At 58.1% G+C, this 22,347-nt stretch overlaps 2 protein-coding genes across 8 annotated transcripts in view; one reads left to right on the top strand and one right to left on the bottom strand.

Annotated features, from left to right (window-relative positions):
• Positions 1–17,447, top strand: part of ABCC10 (ATP binding cassette subfamily C member 10) — an 18,965-nt gene extending 1,518 nt beyond the window's left edge. For 3 of the 6 annotated variants that reach the window (XM_045801074.2, XM_087857095.1, XM_087857096.1), the window contains 20 exons: positions 1,180–2,398; positions 3,687–3,914; positions 4,539–4,695; positions 4,970–5,079; positions 6,352–6,431; positions 7,070–7,241; positions 8,382–8,480; positions 8,862–9,051; positions 9,751–9,828; positions 9,982–10,176; positions 10,616–10,769; positions 10,952–11,141; positions 13,051–13,394; positions 13,671–13,840; positions 14,313–14,473; positions 14,781–15,034; positions 15,998–16,143; positions 16,242–16,339; positions 16,578–16,690; positions 17,003–17,447. In XM_045801074.2, coding sequence (XP_045657030.2) covers positions 1,180–2,398; positions 3,687–3,914; positions 4,539–4,695; positions 4,970–5,079; positions 6,352–6,431; positions 7,070–7,241; positions 8,382–8,480; positions 8,862–9,051; positions 9,751–9,828; positions 9,982–10,176; positions 10,616–10,769; positions 10,952–11,141; positions 13,051–13,394; positions 13,671–13,840; positions 14,313–14,473; positions 14,781–15,034; positions 15,998–16,143; positions 16,242–16,339; positions 16,578–16,690; positions 17,003–17,156 — 4,312 coding nt within the window. In that variant the 3' untranslated portion in view covers positions 17,157–17,447. Of the gene's footprint in view, positions 1–1,179; positions 2,399–3,686; positions 3,915–4,538; positions 4,696–4,969; positions 5,080–6,351; positions 6,432–7,069; positions 7,242–8,381; positions 8,481–8,861; positions 9,052–9,750; positions 9,829–9,981; positions 10,177–10,615; positions 10,770–10,951; positions 11,142–13,050; positions 13,395–13,670; positions 13,841–14,312; positions 14,474–14,582; positions 14,653–14,780; positions 15,035–15,456; positions 16,144–16,241; positions 16,340–16,577; positions 16,691–17,002 lie in introns of those variants that run through there. The other 3 variants (XM_087857097.1, XM_087857098.1, XM_087857100.1) reach the window with 3 other exon arrangements.
• DLK2 (delta like non-canonical Notch ligand 2) lies at positions 17,407–22,347 on the bottom strand. 2 transcript variants are annotated; one of them, XM_045801087.2, is made up of 6 exons: positions 22,188–22,347; positions 21,116–21,246; positions 20,782–20,845; positions 19,651–19,781; positions 19,061–19,205; positions 17,407–18,328 (listed from the first exon to the last, which is right to left on the bottom strand). In XM_045801087.2, the coding sequence occupies exons 2-6, from the start codon at positions 21,189–21,191 to the stop codon at positions 17,593–17,595; spliced, it is 1,152 nt and encodes a 383-aa protein (XP_045657043.2). In that variant the 5' UTR covers positions 21,192–21,246; positions 22,188–22,347; the 3' UTR covers positions 17,407–17,592. The 2 variants fall into 2 exon arrangements, with proteins under 2 accessions (XP_045657043.2, XP_045657051.2); XM_045801095.2 differs by lacking the exon at positions 22,188–22,347 and having other exon boundaries at positions 21,116–21,496.

Genomic DNA, 22,347 nt, shown 5'->3' with positions numbered 1-22,347 from the left:
CAGAGGAGTATCTATTAAAAATAGACACAGTGCTTCTGGGAACACACAGTCTTAGGCGGAGGCCAGAAAGACCATCATATAATCAATAGAAATTGTGGTTTTTCACTTATCAGACTCTCACTTCACTTTTCGGACTTTCTGTACATTGCTGAAAAGGGTTAGAGAGATCCAGAATCTCAGACAAGAAAGGACCTGAGAGGGCGTTGGGTCCAGACTCCTCACTGCTCACTGTAGTGATGAGGAAAATGAAATGCGAGAGGGACGGAAACCTTATCCAGGGACATAAGACTGGTTGATGGCCAACTTGGGGCCTCCAAGGGCCCAATGTTTTGTCCCCACATCTTAGGAAACAGGATTCTTAAAGGTTGATTTTTATTCCAGTATATACCGCTCCATATTACTGTGATTAACTGGACTTTTTAGAGGAAATCCAAAGTATTCTAATCTAGGATTAAACTTTTTCAGTAACCCAGCCCTGCCAACAAAGGGAACAATCGATTTAGTCTTCTCATGATGCAAGCCTTCAAGGCATTCTCATGTTCACTGCTGCAGGTGTATGGGCCTGTACTTGAGTTTTTAATGGAGACAGGTCACCCTTTTGTTGACTTAAAAAGTTTTTTGCATGCCAAGAAGATAAAGACAAAATTAAAAAGAGGTTTTGTTCTGCAAATGGAGTCACAAATATGATCTATACGGCCCTTCTACAACCACTGGAATATTCTAGGGCTTCATAAAATTTAGGCTATCGTATTAGAGTGTAGAAGCCATAAATAAGTCAAGTTTTTATTCATCTAATAGTGCCTCGGGTGAATTTATGGGTTATTTTAGGTAGGTGCTTTTATGAAAATGAATACTCATTTCTTGGTTGGTAGCTGTATGAAAACTTAGGATTCTTTTTCTAATTAGTCTTCATGTTACATACATCCTTAACCAAAAATTGTTAGTTTCTGTGGCAAAAGAAAGATCAGAAATTGTATGGGTAGATTGGAAAACAGATTAGGTTGTTCCAGGAAGACTTCCTGGAGAAAAAGCCCTGCATTTCAGGGTAAAATGGGGTAGAAACAAGGTAAAAGGCAGGAAAAGGAGCTGATTACCACTAGGTAAGTGAGTTATTAGAGGTGTGCCTGGCCCTCAGTCAGCCATTATGTGCCTCCTTTTCCTTTGCCCCCTTGTCCCTAGGAATCCAGATTACATCCTGCACCTCAGTCCCGGCTGGCGCCTCCGACTCACAGCCTCCTTCCTGCTCTCCGTCCTTCCATTGCTAGACCTCCTTCCAGTCACTTTGCCACCCGGGGCAGGCCCAGGGCCTGTAGGGCTAGAAGTGCTGGCAGGGGGTGTGGCAGCGGTGGCCTGGATCAGCCACTGCTTGGCCTTGTGGGCGTTGGCTCATTCCCCTCATGGCCACTCCCGGGGACCGCTGGCCTTGGCTCTGGCTGCCTTCCTGCCAGCCCCAGCCCTAGTGCTGACCCTACTATGGCACTGCCAGCGGGGCACACTTCTGCTCCCGCTTCTCCCAGGACCCCTATCCCGCCTATGCCTTCTCATCCTGCAGCTGGCTGCACTCTTGGCCTATGGACTGGGCTGGGCAGTTCCCGGGGGGCCACGGGAGCCCTGGGCCCAGGAGACCCTCCTGTCTCAGGGACAGGAGCCTGAGGTAACTGAAGATGGGGAGAGTTGGCTGTCACGCATTTCCTATGCCTGGCTGACACCCTTGCTGGCCCGAGGGGCCCGTGGAGAGCTCCGGCAGCCCCAGGACACTTGCCGCCTCCCACACAGGCTGCACCCAGCCTACCTGGCTCGTGCCTTCCAGGCACACTGGCAGGAAGGGGCTCAGCTGTGGAGGGCCCTGTATGAGGCCTTTGGCCAGCACTACCTGGCACTGGGACTACTAAAGCTGGTGGGGACCATGCTGGGATTCTCGGGGCCCTTGCTCCTTTCCCTCCTGGTGGGCTTCCTGGAGGAGGGGCAGGAGCCACTAAGCAATGGACTGCTGTATGCCCTGGGGCTAGCTGGTGGGGCCGTACTGGGTGCTGTGCTGCAGAATCAGTATGGGTATGAGGTACGGAAGGTGACGCTTCAGGCACGGGGGTCTGTGCTGAATATTCTGTACCGAAAGGCTTTACAGTTGGGGCCCAGACGCCCTCCTGCCGGGGAGGCCCTGAACCTCCTGGGCACCGACTCTGAGCGGCTGCTCAACTTCGCTGGGAGCTTCCACGAAGCCTGGGGCCTGCCCCTGCAGCTGGCCATCACCCTCTACCTGCTGCACCAGCAGGTGGGTGTGGCCTTCGTGGGCGGTCTGATCCTGGCACTGCTGCTGGTCCCTGTCAACAAAGCGATTGCCACCCGCATCATGGCCAGCAACCAGGAGATGCTGCGGCACAAGGATGCACGGGTTAAGGTGAGGGCTGCTTAGGGTCCCCCAACAATCCGGAGACCCCACCCAGCATCCTGGTCCCCAGGTCCTCCCAGGCCCAGGGCCTGAGGGTGTGAGCATGTTCTAGAAGTTAAGAGCTCAGACTGGAGAAAGACATGGGTTCATATCCCGACTCTTCCACTTACTAGTTTAATTACCTCAGACAAGTCGCTTCACCTCTTGGGGCCTCTGTTTTCTTCATCTGGGAAGTGACCATAATAATAGCTTGCCTTATAGTGTTGTGAGGATGGCATGAGGTAACTCGGGGTATGGGGCCAGTCACAAAGTAAGCACTAAATAAACGTGGCCTGTTGGTAATACTATAGTATTAGCTCATGAAGCCCTAAGCAGCTGCCCTAGGGGGTAGGAAGTAGCCTGTCTGGGACCGCACGGGCTTTTAGTATTAGCGCCCGGACCCGAGTCTTCTTCCTCTTTATCTAGGGCGGAGACCGTCGCCTAGCCACATGTGGAGAGGCCTGGGAGAAGCCTGGCTACGTCTAAGGGGTGGGCTGTGGGCAAGGGAGGAGGTCAGTCTCCTGCCTGGGCCAGCTCTAGACATTGAGGGTCTGGCTGAGTCAGTTCCAGGTTCTGCAGTGACTGGGGCATGGCAGGCCTGGCAGTCCACATGCATAGCTGTCACCCTCTTATGGGAGGAGGTCCCTCATAGTTGGTTATGGCCCAGGCCCTTTCCCCCTACCCGTGACAGCTACAGGCTAGGCTTGCAGTGCCTCCCTGGCTTGCGGGCTGGGGATGTGCAAATTTGGGGATCCAAGAAGTTTCTCTAGCCCTTGCCCATCTTGCCTGGACTCGTCAGCCTGTCTGACCCTGGGCTGTGGTGTGGGCTTCCTGCACCTGTACGCTCCTACAGCAATAGTTCCCGTCCCACCCAAGCCATGGGCCAAACTGGCTCCTGGCTCCCGAAGCCCTCTGCTTCTGGCTTTGGGAAACAGTCCTTCGTCCCTCACCTCACGGAAGGAGTACTTTTACCCCAGTGTGGTAACCCCCCTATACTTTCTACCACTTCCTCTCCTGAGAAGGTGAGGGGATTCCAGTTCTGACTTGGTCCCGGCTCTGGAGCCACATGGAGAAGGAAAACACGCAGGGGAAGCAACTCGGGGCTGAAAGGGATTTGAGGGGAGGGGGCCAGAGAAGTACCAAGTATCTGGGAGTTCAGCGTACTCGGCTTCCTCTGCCAGGAGCTCCGGGGCAGAGGAGAATGGACACGCAGTAGCAGGGTCTCCACTTCACACTGCCCTCTTGTCTCCATCCCTAGCTCATAACAGAGCTGCTGAGTGGCATTCGGGTCATCAAGTTCTTCGGGTGGGAGCAGGCGCTGGGGGCCCGAGTAGAGGCCTGCCGAGCTCGAGAACTGGGGCGACTCTGGGTCATCAAATACCTGGATGCAGCCTGTGTGTACCTGTGGGCGGCCCTGCCAGTTGTCATCTCCATCGTCATCTTCATCACCTATGTCCTCATGGGGCACCAGCTCACTGCCACCAAGGTGAGGGCCGGGAGAGGAGGGGATGGCTGTAGGAAAGTGTGGAGAGAGGCAGCAACAAGGAGATCGGAGTGGATTCGGGAGGGGGACTCAGGCCCTCAGGGCTGCTGGGAAGGGGAGTCTCTGGCTGCCTTAACCTTTCCCAGCCAAGGGGGAATTCTCTGAAATGTCTGGGGCCTTGGGTATACAGCCCTTTCTTCTGTAAAGGAATTCCTTTTGTCCCCCTCTCTTCCTTCCTCTTCGACTTTAGCCCCAGGCTCCATGCTAGGTCCCCTTATCCTCATTCTGATGACCTTGGGGAGAAAAAAAAATCCATGATCCAGTGCCAGCTGTAGCCAGGGCCAGACAATGTTTCCACTTAGAAATTCTGAGAACGTCTAAAAACGCGCCAGGACTGTGTGCTTACTGAGGGGTAACCTGGATCTCTGGAGGAACATCTGGTATTTCTAAGGTTCTGAGGTGGCTCCCTTTGCCATCTCTAACCCAGGGATTTCCCTGCCAACCCCTCAGTTCTGCTGCTGCCCCATTCTTCTCTCCACACCCCTGTCCGCAGGGCCACCCAGAGAGCGGACCTTCAGATAGCTCCTGGGCTTTAGGTGATGCTCCGTCCCCCTTCTGCCCCATTAGGTGTTCACGGCATTGGCACTGGTGCGCATGCTCATTCTTCCCCTCAACAACTTCCCTTGGGTGATTAATGGCCTCCTGGAGGCCAAAGTGTCTTTGGACCGGATCCAGCATTTCCTTGACCTTCCCAACCACAGCCCCCAAGCCTACTATAGCCCAGGTAATGGGAAGCTAGAGGGAAGAGGCCGGCACAGGGTGAGGAGGGAGCTGTAGCCCCTAGGTTGCCATACGCAGGTGCTGGCGGAAAGAGCCAGAGGCAGCAGAATCCAGGCAGAGCAAATTGGGGAGAATCCTCAGACCAGGACGAAGGTTGAGTTAGCCCTGGGCTGGTAGATACAGGACACGCAAGCCAATGACATGCTCCTGGTTTACCCTCCCCAAGGAGGGAGGTTGTGCCTTGGAAGCCCACGTTGAGTGGCTTTTCCCCCATTCAGATCCCCCCACAGAGCCGTCTACAGTGTTGGAGCTGCATGAAGCCCTGTTCTCCTGGGACCCAGTTGGAAGCAGCCAGGAGACCTTCATCAGTCACCTCGAAGTGAAGAAGGTTTGTTGGTTAGAGCACCTCGGGGAGTCCCCGGGTGAATGAGAGCTGCAGACTCAGTGACAGATAGACACGCACGGAGCCCATCATAGCTAGATGCATCTGGAAGTACCCAGGGAAAGACTGGAGGGGCTCTGGTGAGCGTGTTCTACACTCCTCGCCGGACATCATCCACTTAGCACAGCGTTCTGAGTTGTCTACTCTCTCCCTGGTCTTCAGACAGCTATATCCACCTCGGCCAGGCCAACAAGTGCATCTGTCTCTCCGTCGGCCCTCCGAGGCCAGCAAGTTCAGAGCAGACCCCAGAGCTTACTCAGCATCTGCCCCAGGCTGGGGACCAGGGGTGAGGCCCAACAGCCTCTTCTGAGGATTTTGCAAATGGGGTAGATTACCCTCTATGTAGCCTGCCGAAAAGGATTCACACCCTGTGACTCACACCACCATGTACTTCGTCAGAGAAGCACTTGAAAGAATATTTCTGGCAGGACAGTGACTCCTGTTTACCCCAGGCCTGAGTTTTCCCTCTCCCCTGACCCCTGTCCAACCCTTTGCCCCACAGCTCAACCCAGCATTCTCTTGTCTCTACCACATTTGGCTCACATATCTGGCATGGGCTGTGTATTTTGTTTTTCTTCTTAGTTCAGGCAAGACAAGGCTGGAATTTTTCAAAGGAATTTTACTAATGTTGTCAGTTGGGCCTATTTTGGATATAAGTCATAGAAACCCACTGGAGCTAGCTTAAGCAAATAAGAATTTATAATAAGGATATAGAGATGGATTGCAGAATCCGAAAGCATGCAGGCAGCTGGATCTCAGCGGCAGCCCAGAACCAGGACTCGACTAGTAGGGCTCTCCTTCTGTCTGCTTTTCTCTGTATCTGCCTCGTGCTTCTCTTTCGGTGGACCTGCTCTCCACTGAGCAGAGGCTGTGACTGCAGAGAGCCCTCCCACTTAGCAGACTACAGCCAGAAAGAGGGCGAATTCCCAGGGGAGGGTCTCAGCTTGGTCCGGCGCCCCCTCAGAAATGGGTCAATCCTGGCTGACAGAGTGGGGGCATCACAGACAGAGCTTCTGAGAATCCCACCTGTTTCTAGAAAAGCATTGTACTTCTCAAGGTTTTGTATGGTGTCACTCAGTGAGGTACAGCTCAGCCTGTGGCCTGGAGAATTCTTTCCTTACAGACTAACCGGGGCCTAGAGAGAAGCCTCCGTGGGAGGATTGGCAGCCCAGGGCCTCAGGAGGGAGACCTGATGCTTACTGTCTGGCTTCCTCGCAGGGTGCCTTGGTGGGCATCGTGGGGAAGGTGGGCTGTGGGAAGAGCTCGCTGCTGGCCGCCATTGCTGGGGAGCTCCACAGGTGAGTAACGTCTAGCACCCCCGTCCTCAGCTTTGACCTTCAGCAAACACTTGCCTAGCCCCTGCCATGTGGCAGGGGCCTTTTTAGGGTCCAGGGATGCCAAAGGGTCAGAGATGAACAAGACCATGTCCGTTTCTTGGAAGAGTTTTCAGTCTGGAAAGGGAAAAGCAGTCAAGAAAGTGAGTTGTCATAATCCTCACAGCAGAGTGTTGTGAGTGCTATAACAGTGAGTAAAGAAAGAAATGGAAACATCCTGCAAAAGCTCCTCTTTCAGGAAATGTGTTTATGCGGGGAGGGAATCCAGGGAAGAGCAGAGGGATGAAGGAGGGCCTTACTTTACAGTGAGGATGAATGAGTGCAGGGTGGTGACCATGCTCTCCTCTGAGCTTCTGAGCCCATCCAGATCTGACGGCCACTTGGCTGCAGCCAAAGAGCAATTTCTTCCCAGTCCAGAAGGGGCCTCCAGCCTTGTTAGGACCCCCAACCCCAGTGGCTGCCGATCCAGAGACCCATGTGACATGAAGGGGGCCTGACGTAGAAGACAGCAGTCTGGAGAGGCTTCTGGGAGACCAGGGGCTGGTTATGGAGGGACCCAGTCGGGAGCCGGCCCCCCATGCTGCTGGCCTGGCTCTCTGCAGGCTGCGTGGGCGGGTGGCAGTGTGGGGGCTGTCCAAAGGCTTTGGCCTGGCCACCCAGGAACCCTGGATCCAGTTTGCAACCATCCGAGACAACATTCTCTTTGGGAAGACATTTGATGCTGAGCTGTACAAGGAAGTGCTGGAGGCCTGCGCCCTCGGTGATGACCTCCGTGTGAGTGCCTGGCCCTGAGACCTGCTTGGCTGCCTGCTTCCCCGTGTCCCTGACTCCTCAAGTCAGAGACTTGCTTCTCTGGGAAGGGGTCGCTTCTACTCGGGCACCATCATCCTGCATCCCAAGACTGGCTGTCGTCAGGTTGGCCCTCCCACACGGTCCAATGCATGGTTTCCTCTTCCGAGGCGGACCCCGAGGAATGGTAATGAGGGGGTGTTGCACACAGCAGCTCAGGGAACTCTGAGGCCTCTCGGCCAGGGTTCCCTGTGAGGCTTTAGGTCTATGTAGGTTGGGCTAGTGGTTCTGATTCAACAGGCTCTCCCCCGCCTCCCATTGGGGAGGCCTCAGAGTCAAGGTAACTGTAGGCCAGTCCGTTAAATCACCTATATCCAGGTACTAAATTTAGGGGGATGAGCTCCCAGATCTCACCCATGGCTTCTCCATTCAATCCCCATGTTCCCTGCAGGACTGTCGTCACCACTAACCTGTCCAGGTCTTTTCCCTGGAAAAGACGACCTTTACTTTACTTTGACTAGGGATACCCTATGGCCATGTATCATTTGCTTCTACAGCAAGCATTTCTTGAATGCCTGTCGGGTACTGGGAATGGTTCTAGGCACTAAGAAAAGAGGTGAATTACAAAGCTTTTCCCTTGGGGACTCACGGTCTGGTAGACCAGAGGTGCTTCCACTGGTACGGGTCCCCTTAGCTAAGGAGACCACTCCTGAGGCCACACGAAGGCTTAGGGTACATTCCTTGTGTAAAGACCTATGAAAGCTTTCACCCTGAATTTGCCCCTCGTCATCCTGGCCTTTAGAAAGGCAGGGGAGTGAGTGTGACAGGGTGGCTAAGAATTGACATTCGTGTCCTGCTAGCTTACTAGCTGTGGACAACCTGGGCCCAGGTAGTTACTCTGAACTTTGGTTTCATCTGTGAGAGAGAAATAATACCAGCTTCATAAAGTCGTCGGGGGGATTGGACTGTTGGAATTACGGATTATCCCCTGAGGCCCGCTTGCCCCAAATTCAGGTCTACTCTCCTCAAACTCCCTAGCTCTCTTGACCCCCTCCACCTCTTAAAGGCTGGAGTAGAAGGTATTGGGGAGCCCTCTGACCAATGCTGGGGGGTCTGTCCTATCAGATCCTGCCTGCTGGTGACCAGACGGAGGTGGGGGAGAAGGGTGTGACCCTCAGCGGGGGACAGCGAGCCCGGATTGCTCTTGCTCGTGCTGTCTACCAGGTAAATTAAAAATGGGGGAATCTGAAGCCTTGGGGGAGGGGGGGGGATATTTTCATCAGCATCTGGTTTGTTCCCTCCCGCCCCCGTTCCTGAGGTGTTGGTCCCTCGGCCATCCCATCTCCCTTTTGCAGAGTGAAGGCCAAATTAAACACCCTATAAAAAACATGATGTGACTTGAAACACTGGGACCCAGCAAAGCTGGACACTGGCCTTGCCTGACTGAAGGGGAGCCTCACCTGCTTCTCTACTGCTCTAGGGGTAGCCCCCAGAGTTCCTCTCAACTGTCTTCTCTGACTGCCTCAAGATTGTGTCCTAGGAGAGGTCTGGGTTCTGACCAGACCACCTGGGCCTTGGTGCCATGGTGTCCCCACCTCTTCCTAGGAAAAGGAGCTCTATCTCCTCGATGACCCTCTGGCCGCGGTGGATGCAGAGGTGGCCAGCCACCTGCTGCACCGGTGCCTCCTGGGAGTGCTGAGCCGCACCACGAGGCTGCTGTGCACCCACCGCACCGAGTACCTGGAGAAGGCAGACGTGGTGCTGCTCATGGAGGCCGGGCGCCTTGTTCGGGCAGGTAGTGTGGGCCGCCGGGGTGGGAGCCGTCTGCCCAGGTGCCACAGGGGAAGGGGGACAGATGAACTGTCAGATGTGGACCCTGCCGCCCCCTCCGTGTGTGGCCTGGGCCCCCTTATCCTTCTGTCTCATGGGAGACCCTGTCCTGCCTTCACAGAATGGATGTGAGGCCACAGAGAGGGTGACTGGGTGCTTTGGTAGCACAGAGGCCCAGGATCTCCAGGAACACTGACGTCCTCAGAGAAGAGACAGCGGTCAGGTTTAGAACAGTCTTTTTATTAAAAATACAAACAAAAAAAAAACAAAAAGCCCACCTCTGATGGATTATCATCCAGAGGGACATGACTCTCCGCAAGCTCACTGGGAGAGAAACGGGAGGAAATGAGGCTCCACCAGAGCGTGAGAGAGGTCGGGTGGCGTGAGGAGGAAGCTCTGCAGTAATGAGGGGGGACTCCAGACGGAGTGCTCTTGGGCGGCTAGGGCTCTCCTTGTAGGGGTGAACGCGTTCTGTCTGAGCCGTTGGACTGCAGACGCAGAGGGATGGACTCGAGGGTCCTGCTCAGGGGCAGGGCCCTGCTACGGACGGTCAGGGAAGGGTCCAAAGAGAATGGGAGGTGGATTGGGGCGCTCACTGAGAAAAGGCAGAGTATATGGTAGATACCCAGGACAGCCCCCCGACGATCTCCCTGCTGCCTTCCAGGGCCTCCCTCTGAGATCTTGCCTTTGGTCCAGGCTGTCCCCAAAGCCTGGGCTGAGGATGGACAAGAGGCTGACTCAGGTATGGCTCAGGGCTGAGGAGGGGCTTGCCCTTCACCGCCACACTGTAGAGACCCGATTTCCTCAGAGCTCCCCTGCCCGTCTGAAACCCTGACGTTTAACTGTCCTCCCGCAAACTTAATCCACACCCTGCCCTCCCCTCTCATCCTCACAGCCACAGTACGGTCAGTCGGGAACCTGGAGAAAACAAAGGAGGGGCTGGAAGCAGAGGAGAACGCATGTGGCCGCCTGCTGCAGGAGGAGAGCAAGAAGGAGGGCGCGGTGGGCTTGCACGTGTACCGAGCGTACTGGAGGGCCGTGGGCCGGGGCCTGGCTCTAGCCATCCTCCTCTCATTGCTTCTCATGCAAGGTAGGCGTGAGCTCCAGAGCCCCTCATCCCACCGCAGTCCTAGGTCCCCGTCACAGCCATGGCCTTGTACTGATAGTTACAAAGCCCTGAGCCTCCCCAGGTATGGCCAGCAGCTGGGACAAGAGGCACGCCCGCAATTCTGAGAGCGTCCCAGGGACCTGAGGGGTGTGCTCTGTAGGATTTTCGGATCGCCCCCCGCAGCTAGCTCCCACTCTGCAAATTCCAGATCATGCACTCCTCTGAGCTAAAGGGTGCGGGGCCCAGGAAAGAAGTGCACACTAGGGGCATGGGAGGACATGGGAGAGTGGCAAGGTGGCGAGGGCCGGGGCGGGTAAAGAAGACAAGACACCAGAGTCAAGGGCAGAAGAAGGGGGTGCTTGAATGAAAGAAATAGATGAGTAGTCTCTCTCCCAGCTTTTCCCTCCCCATCCCCGCCCAGCCACAAGGAATGCTGCTGACTGGTGGCTCTCCCACTGGATCTCCCAGCTGAAGGCCGACAAGAATAGCTCCCAGGAGGCGCCAGCCCCCACCAGCCCGGGCTCCACAGGGCTCCTCTCTGCCCCGCTGCTCCTCTTCTCCCCCGGAAGCCTCTAGTGAGTGGCTGGGGCTAGAGCAGGCCTGGGGCTCTCAGAGGGGTTGCCAGGCGGGGATTAAGAGGTGGGGGGGCTGGTGTTCCAGGGGTGTGTCTTCTGGTGGGGAGAGCTGGCGTGGGGGAGGGGAAGGGACCCCCGAGGGCCCTACTTTTGGTTATCCACAGCCCCCTCCTCACCCCCAGCACCTCAGCGTTCCCACTACCGAAAGCCGCCTCCAATGGCTCCTCAGACATCCGTTTCTACCTCACCGTCTACGCGACCATTGCTGGGATCAACTCCCTCTGCACCCTTCTCCGGGCCGTGCTCTTTGCAGCGGGCACCCTCCGAGCGGCCGCCACCCTGCATCGCCGCCTGCTGCGTCGAGTCCTTATGGTGAGGGGATGGGGGGGCTGGCGTAGGGGCGTCTTCCCAGTACCTGGGCTCCCTCAGGGGCCCCTTCCTACCTCCTAGTCCTCAGGAGAAGGCAGCCTTCACAGGTGGGTGCAACACTGGGCAGCTTAAGACCTGGACAGGCTGAGAGCGGAGCGGCTGCCTGGGTTCAAACCCAGCTCCTTAAGCCTGTAGCTTTCTCATCTGTAAAATGGGGAGAAGAAAATCTTGCTCAGAGTCACTTCCATTCTGGACGTCAAGAGCAGAGGCCTGAATTACCTCTAATTCACAGGACATGGGACACCCCTTAGATCATGCAAGATCCCCTTTTAATTTTATTTATCCATTCCCTTTTATCTGAGTACCCTAGTTCCTTTTCTCCTCCTTTCCTTGATAAGCAACCGTTCCAAGCGTGTTTAGGTATGTAGCTTCGCGTTTGGCTTTTTGTGCAAAACACCTATGTTTTGTGTGCCGGTGTTTTTATAAATGGCGTTCCATTTCTTTTTTAAAAAAAAGATTTTCACTTATTTATTTGAGAAAGAGAGAGAGCAAGAGCAGGGGGAGAGGCAGGCTCCCCACCGAGCAGGGAGCCCGATGTGGGACTCAGTCCCAGGACCCCAGGATCATGACCTGAGCAGAAGGCAGATACTTACCTGACTGAGCCACCCAGGCGCCCCATGGCATTGCGTTTCTTACAATTTTTATTTAGGGCTGTTTCTAAGATTCATCCCTGTTGCTATGTCCGTGTCTAGTCTGTTGCTGACCCCATAGACTTAATGCGGATTAAATTAATTAGTACATAGAAAGTGCTTAAGATAGTGCCGGGCACATACTAAATACACAATTAGCAATTATTGTTAACGATGTCGTTGTTATTATTATAAAGCCCTTTCTTATCCATTGTCCTTTTTTTTTTTAATTTAAAAAAAATAATCTCTATTCGATGTGGGGCTTGAACTCACAACCCTAAGATCAAGAGTCACGCTCCACCGACTGAGCCACCCAGGCACCCCTCTTGTCTGTTGTCTTATCAGGGTCTCATAATAACCCCGTGAGGTAGGTACTGTTATCCCCATTTGCCAGGTAGGGAAACTCAGGTTCTGAGAGTGTAAGTGACCTGGACAAGGCTAGTTCTGCGGGGAGCCAGGCTGGGCCCCTTCCCGTTGCCTGTCAGGGAGCAGCCGCCCACTGTTCTGCCTCTCCTCCAGGACCAGGGCCCCTTCAGGCTGTGAAAGAACTCATTCCTTATGAATTGGCATTAGGAGGTGCTGCCAGAAGTCCTTTGCCCTAGTCCTGCCCTAAGAGGATTATTCCTCAAGTACAGGCAGAGAGCTGGGGGGATGGAGAAGGGGAGGAAAGGGACAGGCTCTCTCTGAGATGGTCCCTCCCTGGAGCGATCTAAACACTTGTGTCATTATCCCTGTTTCTGAGATGAGGAACAGGGGCCTTTGAGAGGTGAAGCTCCTTGCCTGGGGTCTCCCACCCAGTAAGTGGCAGGGCTGGAATCCGAGGGGCAGTCTGATTCCAGAGCCTGAGTGCTTAGCCGTGAGATCATACTGAGTGAGACTGCTGTCCAGCGATCCTCCTGACCTCTAACTCAATCTCACGCACTGTCCTGAAGTCCCCTTCTTCTGGAGAGAGACTGGCTCCCTGCCCTGCAAAGGGGAGTAGGCCTGTCCAGCACAGAGGTCGACGAATGGCCAGCATAGCCTCTCTCAGGGTGACCACTGGCCAGAGGGATGGGAGAGTCTGACTTTCCCACCCGGGGATAGTCTCCCTTGGAGCGCCACCAGCCCCCTCAGGGGACACTTTCCTCCTTTCCTATCCCCTACTGGGGCCTTTCCTCCCCGCTACTGGGGCCTTTCCTCCCCCCCCCCCCCCCCCCGCGGCCCAACCACACCCCCTCTCCCAGGCGCCGGTGACTTTCTTCGACTCCACGCCCACCGGCCGGATCCTCAACCGCTTCTCCTCGGACGTGGCCTGTGCAGATGACAGCCTGCCCTTCATGCTCAACGTCCTGCTGGCCAACGCCGCCGGCCTGCTGGGCCTCCTGGCGGTGCTGGGCGCCGGCCTGCCCTGGCTGCTGCTGCTGCTGCCGCCCCTGGGCGGCCTCTACTACCGCGTGCAGCGCCGCTACAGGGCCTCCTCGCGGGAGCTGCGGCGTCTGAGCAGCCTCACCCTGTCGCCCCTCTACAGCCACCTGGCCGACACCTTGGCCGGCCTCCCCGTGCTCCGGGCCGCAGGGGCCACCTGCAGGTGGGTGAGGGCTGCCTCCTGCCGTGGCTGGGGGACCCCTGAGAGGAAGGGCACGGGACGAGAAGGGACAGGTGGGGTGAGCGCCCTAGGGGAAAGAGGGAGGAAACAGCAAAGCGGGCTGGGGGGCAGTGGGCGGAACCCTGGCCCCGCTGCACCCCTGAGGAGAGGCCTGTGCGTGCTAGATCAGCTCCAAGAAAGACACGTCCTGTGGGGAAGGGGTCTGGGTGGGTCAGTGGCGTGGTGGCGCGGCCTCCCTTCCCTCCCGGCCTCTCCCAGGTTTGAGGAGGAGAACCAGAGACTGCTGGAGCTGAACCAGAGGTGCCAGTTTGCCGCCGGCGCCACGATACAGTGGCTGGACATTCGGCTGCAGCTCATGGGGGCCACGGTGGTCAGCGCCATCGCGGGCATCGCCCTGGTGCAGCACCAGCAGGGCCTCGCCGACCCAGGTGCCACCGGGGAGCCTCACTCGCGCCTCAGAAGCATGTCCTTCCCCCCACGCCCCCGCCCCAGGCCTCTCCCCGCACTGTGCTCCCAACATTTCACCCCCCACCCAGGATGTTGTGATGGTCAAAGCCCCCATTTTAGAGTTGAGGAAACTGAGTCCCAGGGAGAGACTTGCCAAGTGTGGAGGGTCTGGGACTAGAACAAGTCTGGTCTTCACCCCTTCGCTGCTCCGCCCCATCCCCAGCGCTCATCTTCCGCTGCCTTCCCTGGAAGCCTCTCCAGGCCCACTGCACCCCCTTGTGGCTCACCTCCTATGGCCCCTATCTGGGTCCTGGCATCTTCCTGCTTCTCTGCTGGCTTCCCTTACATGCCCACAGTCCACAGCTTGGAATTCTCCCGTTCTGCCCCAGCCCTGTTTTCACATGCATCCCAGTATTCAGGCATCCCCTTGCGGCTTGTGTTCCTCTCTCCTAGGACTGGTGGGCCTGTCACTGTCTTACGCCCTGTCCTTGACGGGCCTGCTCTCGGGCCTGGTTAGCAGCTTCACGCAGACAGAAACCATGCTGGTGAGCGTCGAGCGGCTGGAGGAGTACTCCTGTGACCTGCCCCAGGAGCCCCAGGGCCAGCTGCCGCGGGTAGGCCTGCACCCCTCCCCGGGCCTGGGCACCGGAACCCTGGAGGACCCTCCTGACAGTGCCCACCTCCGCTAGTTCCTTTCCTTTTGCTCCTCTCTGTCTTTCTCAGCTTTTCTCACGTGGCCGTGTGATCCCACACTCCACAGGGTCCCGTCAAGAGGCCCCCCCCTCTGCTACAGGTGCCCTTTCCTCTTGTGCCAACCCTTTCTCCGTATTCTCCCCTTTTCCATTCCCCACTGCCCCTCCCCCTCCTCGTTTCTTCTGCCTTACCCATCTCCCCCTCTCTCCCACCCACGGACCCCACCAGCTGGGCGTCGGCTGGCTGACCCAGGGGAGCGTGGAGTTCCAGGATGTGGTGCTGGTGTACCGGCCAGGGCTGCCAAACGCGCTGGACGGGGTGACCTTCCGCGTGCAGCCCGGAGAGAAGTTGGGCATTGTGGGCCGCACGGGCTCTGGCAAGTCTTCACTGTTGTTGGTGCTCTTCCGGCTGCTGGAACCCAGTTCGGGGCGAGTGCTGCTGGACGGTGTGGACACCAGCCAGCTGGAGCTGGCTGAACTCAGGTCTGGGGGAGGGAGAGGAGGGGAACCAGACTACTGGCCCTTGGAGGAAGGTCCAGCTAGGAAGGCTTTATATCAACTCAGGGTGGCCAGGGCCAGTCCGGGGCAGGATGGAGGACAGGACAAGCAGGCGAGGACAGCAAGCTCCTCGTGCCCGGGTCCAGACATAGCTGTGGTCTCAAGGCCTACAGTCTGACCCAGGCCTACCTTTCCAGCTTTGCTTTATACTTCCCAGGGCACAGCCTCCGCTCGAGGCCAATCACTGCTTCCTGAACCAGAGTCTGCCAAGGGCGGTGCCCCATACTGATGCCCTCAGCCCTGAGGCTCAGCAGGCGGTGCTTGGGACAGCTCAGGACCTGGGTTGGTTGCCCCCGGCCACAAGTGGCCTCTTCTGGGCCTAATCATGTCCCTACCTCCACCTCCAGGTTTACCTGGTATCATTTTTGCTGAGTCCCATGACATGCACAAGGTGGGGCAGCCCTGTCCTAAAGCCCATTTCTGATCCCAAGCCCCCGCCCTGCTTTTCCTGCCTTCTCTTCTCACCTATGGTGGCCTTACCTTATAGCCCAACCATGTAGCTCCTCAGGACCCAATTTCAGGCCCGCCTCTGACCTTCAAGTGTCCCCTCCCCGTTCACGCTCTGGTCATTCCTTGCCGCTGCTGCCCCAGTGGCTGCTGGAGTCGGGCCCACACAGTTTCGCCCACTCCTGTTCTCAGTGTTCTGTACCTCAGGGAGATGTAAGCTCTTTGAGGATAGAGTCGAGGCCTTTGGTGTCTTTGATATTCCTCGTAGCACTGGCACAGTTCTAGGTACATGGCTGACCAACTGGGGAGCAGAGGGGGGGTTTTGTTCAGGTCTTACCCCCCAAGCTTTCCTGGAAATGCCTGCTAAAAACCAGGACTAGGAACAGAAGTGGTCACATCTCCAGTCTAGACCCCATGTCCTGTCCCCTCCTTACTCCCCAGATCCCAGCTGGCTGTCATCCCCCAGGAACCCTTTTTGTTCAGTGGGACTGTTCGGGAAAACCTGGATCCCCAGGGCCTGCATCAGGATGGAGCTCTGTGGCAGGCCCTGGAACAGTGTCACCTGAGCGAGGTGATCTTGTCCATGGGTGAGTGCTAGGCCCTTCCCCTGCAGGGTGGCAGGAGGGAGCAGGGAGGGGGCGGGGAGAGGTCCGGGACCTGGGGGTGAGGAAGCTGTGCCTTGCAGGTGGTCTGGATGGTGAGCTGGGCGAGGGGGGCCGGAGCTTATCCCTGGGGCAGAGGCAGCTGCTGTGTCTGGCCAGGGCTCTCCTCACTGATGCCAAGGTAAGCCAATAGGAGGAGACATTCAAGAGCGGAGAAGACGGCAGGGGGTAGTCAGGGTGAGGAAGTGGGTTGGGGAGAGGTTTCGGCGGACTAAGTTAGTTTTCCTTTTAGAGCTGGAGGTGGGGAGTTGTAGGCTGGCTGGGCTGGCCCAGGAGGTAGGGCCTGGTGCTCCCTTGGGTAGGAGCCAAGGCTCACCCTCTTCCTCCCTCCCCTTCCCAACCCTCTCCACATGTTCCAGATCCTGTGTATCGATGAGGCCACGGCAAGTGTGGACCAGAAGACAGACCAGCTCCTCCAGCAGACCATATGCGAACGTTTTGCCAACAAGACAGTGCTGACCATTGCCCACAGGTGTGCAAGTGTCCAGAGGGAGACTCTAATCAGGGGCTATGGTGACATGAACTCAGAGCCTCCCTTCCTTTCAGGGACCCCAGGGGTCAGGGCCCTAGAGATTCCAATCCCCGATGAATCTCAGCTCCCCGTTCTCCAGGTCCGAGGGTATCTGCCGTCTTCCCCTAGCACAGGGCCAGGGCCTAAAGCCTGTGGCGCAGCCCTGTGCTGTCCAGGGGGAGGAGAAGAGGGAAGAACAGGTCAGCTTTCTTCTTTAGGGCCTTGTCCTCCACTCCCCCCGCCCCCCGCCACTGAGCACCCTCTCTCACACAGGCTCAACACGATCCTGAGCTCTGACCGGGTGCTGGTGCTGCACGCAGGGAGGGTCATGGAGCTGGACTCCCCCGCCGCGCTCCGCAGCCGGCCCCACTCGCTGTTCCAGCAGCTGCTGCAGAGCAGCCAGCAGGGATCCCACTCCTCCTGCTGAGGGCACCCCCCCCCGCCCCGTCCTACAGGGTCTCCCCTCCATCTTAGCCACTCCTGAGCAGGGGCAGGGGTGCTGGCTGCTTGTTTACATTCTCTTTGTGGCTCTACCTCTCCCTCACTTCCCAGAGGGGAAGAGGGTACCCTGGAGTCTTCTTCGGACACCATGTTCTCTTGAGGGTGGGCAGAGTCCCGAGGCTTCTCCAGAACCAGGCCTCCACTCTTGCCCTCTCGCAGCTGGGACTCCAGTCAGGTGCACTTTCGTAGTTTTATTTGATAAAATTTCCATCTTACATTCTGTGTATTAAAAAAATAGTATTTCTGGTGTGAGGCTGAGGTCCCTCCGTGTGTGTACCCCCAGAGAGGGGCGGCGAAAAAGGCCTACTCCAGTCTGAGAAGCTGAGGAGGTGAAGGTGGGGGCCGGAAAGCCCCCACCTCCATCACAGTGCTGTGGTCTTTCCAGGCTCAGGGGGCAGGTCAGGTGACAGGGGGAGCCCTGCCGGCAGCATGCTAACCTGACATTCCTGGTCCTGGCGCGCCGGGGCATAGTGTGGGGCAGGGTAGCAACAGGGTCCAGGGGGGCAGACACCCTGGCGCCAGGCCCTCAGGGTCAGCAACATGGTGGACAGGACCAGGGCGGCCGTGAGGGCCCCAAATACCACCACGGCCACCAGGCTAGATGCACCCAGCCCCACCTCTTGCCTCCGCACCACCTCCTTCACTGAGATGCGCAGCAGACCCGCCCCCACGCTGTGAGGGACAGGCCCTGTGGCAGGTACCGCCATAGCCGAGGTGGTCCCCGGGCGGATGTCCGCGGTGGTGGCAGGATCTGGGATGGGTAAGATGAGCTCACAGGTCTTGCCGCCGTAGCCACTGGGGCAGAGACAGTCAAAGTCATGGACACGGTCCCGACAGCGGGCCCCTCTCTGGCATGGACGGCTGGCACAGTCATCCAGGTTGATGGTGCAGAAGCGTCCAGAAAAGCCCTCAGGGCAGAGGCAGGAGAAGCGGTTTATGCCATCCAGGCAAGTGGCGCCATTGGCACAAGGCCGCATCAGACAGTCGTCGACATTGACCTCACAGCGGGCACCTACGAAGCCCGCCAAACAGCGGCAGGTGAAGTTGAGAGCAAAGCCCTGGTCGTCCTGGCACTGCCCGCCATTCCGGCACGGGGAGCTGCAGTGGGAGCGAAAGAGGTCACCGAGGCCAGCTCGCACCTTCAGGGTAGCCCAGGGCGGCATCCTGACCACTGCCGCCCTTCTACCCCCTTTCTGGCTGGGTCGCCTTGAGCCCCTCTCTCTCAGCCTTGAACTCCTCCTTTTAAAAATGAGAATAAGAGTAGTCCCCTGGCTTCCCAAATTGCGAGGGTGAAAGGAGATAATCCAACGTCAAGCAGTTAGCACAGGGCCTGGCCCAAAGGCAGGGCTCAAGGCGAGTGTGCTATTATTCTCATAGGCTCTCAGGCCTGAGGCCGAAATGAGGACAAGTCCAGCCCTGCCAGCCCCATTTCCCAGGATTCGCAGTGAGGCAGAAGGCCGCTGTGTGGGACGTCTTTAGGACCTGCATGCCAGCTTTCCCCAGGGGACGGGGGACGAGGGGAGTCCTAGGTCCTCAGCCTCCCCACGCCCACCTCCCCAACCAGAGCCGTCACACACTGACGCGGTGTCCCTCCAGCTCCTACCGATCTCTGGTGTTGGAGACATGGTTCGAATGGTACCCCAAAAATTGAGAAACCCTGAACTAGGGATACTTTGGCAGCCTGGGGTTTTATCCTCGGGTGCTCCCGTGTGGGACTTCTGACCCTCAGACCTAGTTCTTCACCACCACCCTCTCTACACTCCTGCTTCCCCTCTCTTCTGCCACCAGCTCCTCCCGTAACCGCCCACGCACCCACGGGCCAGTACTCACCCTGCCTGCTCACAGGGTCCATCCTTGCGCTCGCAGTCACGCCCACGGAAGCCTGGTGGGCATACACAGTGGTACTCGCCACCCCCGTCATAGACGCACTGGCCTCCGTTCCGACAGGGCGTCTGCGTGGTACAGATGTGCTCATCTGCAGGGGAGACCGGGAAGTCTCAGGGAGAGTCCCCCACACCTGGTGCCCACACCTGCCCGGGCCCCGCCCACAGCTCTGCAGCCAAAGCCACCCAGAGCTTGTGCGGTGTAGTGGGGGAAACCAACAACACCGAATTGGAGTCAGGAGGCTCCAAGCCCTGGCACTGTCGTTCTGCCTCAAGGTTATTGGGCAACTCATAGCTCATCTGTGGGTCTCAGTTTCCTCATCTGTAAAAGGAGTATGTTTTTGGCAGCTGCCTTGCCCACCTCACAGGATTATTTTAAAGACCAATTTAGGTAACAGGGATAAAGTCTAAAATGATAAAATACCATGTATTTGAGGCTTTAAGCCAGACACAATAGGTGCTCGATAAATATGGATAGATGTTCTCCCAAGACACACAGGGTCCCCAGCCCAACAGCTACCCTCTCCACTCCCCTACCTTTGTCACAGAACTTGCCCGCCCAGCCAGTATGACAGATGCACTGCCAGGGCTGGTGGCAGGTACCATGCTGGCAGCCAGGCATTCTCACACAGCGCTCACAGTGCAGCCCTTCCCAGCCTGGGTCACACCTGATGGGGAGAAGCACAGGGGCAGGGCTGTGGGTAGGGGGATCTGAGGAAATGGAGGAGGCAAGACCAGAGCTTCTAGAAAACAGAAGGACATATGAGAACCCCTCAGGGAAAGCAGGCCTACCCCAGGTAGGTATAGGGTTGTACAAGGTCACGGGACATAAACACACGGAATCAGACCATCAGATGCCAGCATTCAAGTCCTGGTTTTGCATTTTGTCTAACCTTTCTGGGCCTCAGTGTTCCCATCTGTAATGGTTTGGGTTGGGTTGGGTTGAGGGAGAAATTAAGATGACATTTGTAAATAACCCCAGTACCATTCCTGGTACGTCTGAGGTGCTCAGAACCCGTTTAAAAAGAGTGACCTTGAAAGGTCATAAGGACCCTCTTCCCATCCTAATTCCAGGACAAAGACCTGAACTATTTCAGAGTGTCCCATACACGGCCAACACCTCCAACACCTTGCCCCGTCAGCTGCTTTCCTTATGTTCAGACACACTTTTCTCCTGCTCCAGAATTTGCCCAGCCCCCACCCCAGTAAGTCAATTACTCAAATTCATCAAGAAAGATCCTCTTTTGTAAGTGCGTCTCCCCAGCAACCCTCCCGCAGCCTTTCTTTTCCAGGCTAAACTCATTCTCTTTATATTTTTATCTCCCCCTTTCCTCATGGTCCCAATCTCCAAACTCTCTCAAGCTTCAGGTCTTTCTCCTGGTATCTTGAGGAGGAACGCTTCCGGAATTCCTGGATCAGCCTTGGGAGAGTAAAGGAGTTGGGAGTGGGGAGGCATAAGCGAGAAGAAGCAAAAGAGGCAAAGCAGAGGGGAACTGGGGGCCAGGGAGAGCCTGGCCAGTCTGCCCTGTGGCCATGACGGGATGGGGAGTGAACAGCAGGGTCTTAAGCCCCTAGACACTCTGCCCTGGGGCTTGACCTGGTTGTGGGTGTGGACCTGCTAGGAAATGGGGAGCAAAGGGTTTGGGAGCACGTGCTCGAGAGAGGTACCTGCAGGAGCCGTCAGGCGCACAGCAGCCGTGGGCCAGGTCACAGTGGGAGCTGCAGTCATCCGCTGCAAGAGATCGACGTGGGAGGGGTGAGCCCGGGTCGGGGTTTGGCTCCCTGAGACGCGGGGCTCGGGGAATGCGGGGTCTCAGTCACTGGCTGGGCTCGGCTCTGGGCTAGGGCAGAACAGTGACTCCTCGCGTTGCAAAGGGACTACTTGGGTCCGGTCAACCCCGCGGGTCGAGCGGCTGCAGTGCCGTCTCTGGCCGGCAGAGGTCAACGCGCTAGCGAAGGCTGGCCGGGCAGGGCCGCGACCTGAGCCGGGGGGCGCGCTCACCTCGGGCAGGCTGAACGGGTGCCCCCAGGATGCACAACAGGCACACGAGATGTAGACAGAGGCAGCCGCTTGGCATGGTCAGCGCCGGCCGCGGGAGGGACGGACGGATGGACGGCCGGACGTGCGGACACCTGTGGGACGGCACAGGCTGGGAGGAGGCCGGACCCGGAGATGGTGGCACGGATTCCGGTTCCGAGTGACAGGAGCAGAGGGGGAAGAGGGGCGTCCGGACAGAAGAGGGAGGTGGGGGCAGCGGGAGGGCGGAGGCGGGGAAGGCTGAGCAGGCGAGGGTACTGGAGACAGGAGCCCCGGAGCGGGCTCTGTGGGAAGGAGGCGAAGGATGGGCAGCGCCTAACGAGGTCCAGGCGCCGGAGGGGGCCGGACTGGGAACGCAGTCCGCGCGGAGGACTCCGCGGGAATGGGGGCAGCGCCAAGAAGCGGCCTTGGGCACGGAGGGGACGCGGGGGCCGGCTCCTGGCGGCGAGCAGTCTCCGCCTCCCACCTCGACTCCCCCCACCCCCCGCCCCCGGACATGCTCCCACGTTCCCTTCCCATCGCCGTCGCCTCGGCTCGGCCGCGGCCCGGGGCCTGGAATCCCCAGAGCGCCCCAAGCCCCGCGCGCCCCTGCCCTCGCGGTCCTCACCTCGGGCTGGGAGGCAGCGCGCCCCGGGACGCAGAGCGGGGCCGGAGCCGACGGGCTCCGCCGAGGGGCCGGGGCGCGGCGCCGCCCCTAGCGGGCCGCGGGGACGGGCGCCGAGGCGGCTGCCATGCGAGCGCAGCGCTCGGGAATCTGGGGCTCAAGGCGACCCCGAGCGGCAGCGGCGGCGGCGGCGGCTCCTAGCGCGCGCTCGGGCCGCCTGCCAGGGGCGGCGTGTGCCGGCGGAGCCCGCCTCCCCCCTCCTGAAGCGGCCGCCTGCCCGCCCCCCACCCGCCCCCCACCCGCCCGCGGCCGGCGCCCACCCCACCCCCCCGGCAACGCAGGGCTCGCCCCTCGCCCCCCTCTCGCCCGTTCCTCCGCGCCCCTGCGCCCCCCGGGGCCCCCACCCTCCCCGGCCACCTAACCCCTCCTAACCTCGCTGTCTTCAAAGAAAGGAGGAAATTAGGGGAACCTAAAGGGGAGCAGACTGCCAAGTGCCGGCCAAACGTGCACAGCCGTTATTCTCCCATCTTGCATCCCTGCTATCCTGACCCGCGCCCTCATCCTGTGCCCCACCTCTGCTCTCGCCAGTCAG

The sequence above is a fragment of the Ursus americanus genome, chromosome 29 (assembly GCF_024610735.1).
Source record: "Ursus americanus isolate L20-20 chromosome 29, mUrsAme1.1.p, whole genome shotgun sequence".
Lineage (NCBI taxonomy): Eukaryota > Metazoa > Chordata > Mammalia > Carnivora > Ursidae > Ursus > Ursus americanus.
This window is presented reverse-complemented; position numbering and strand designations above follow the sequence as displayed.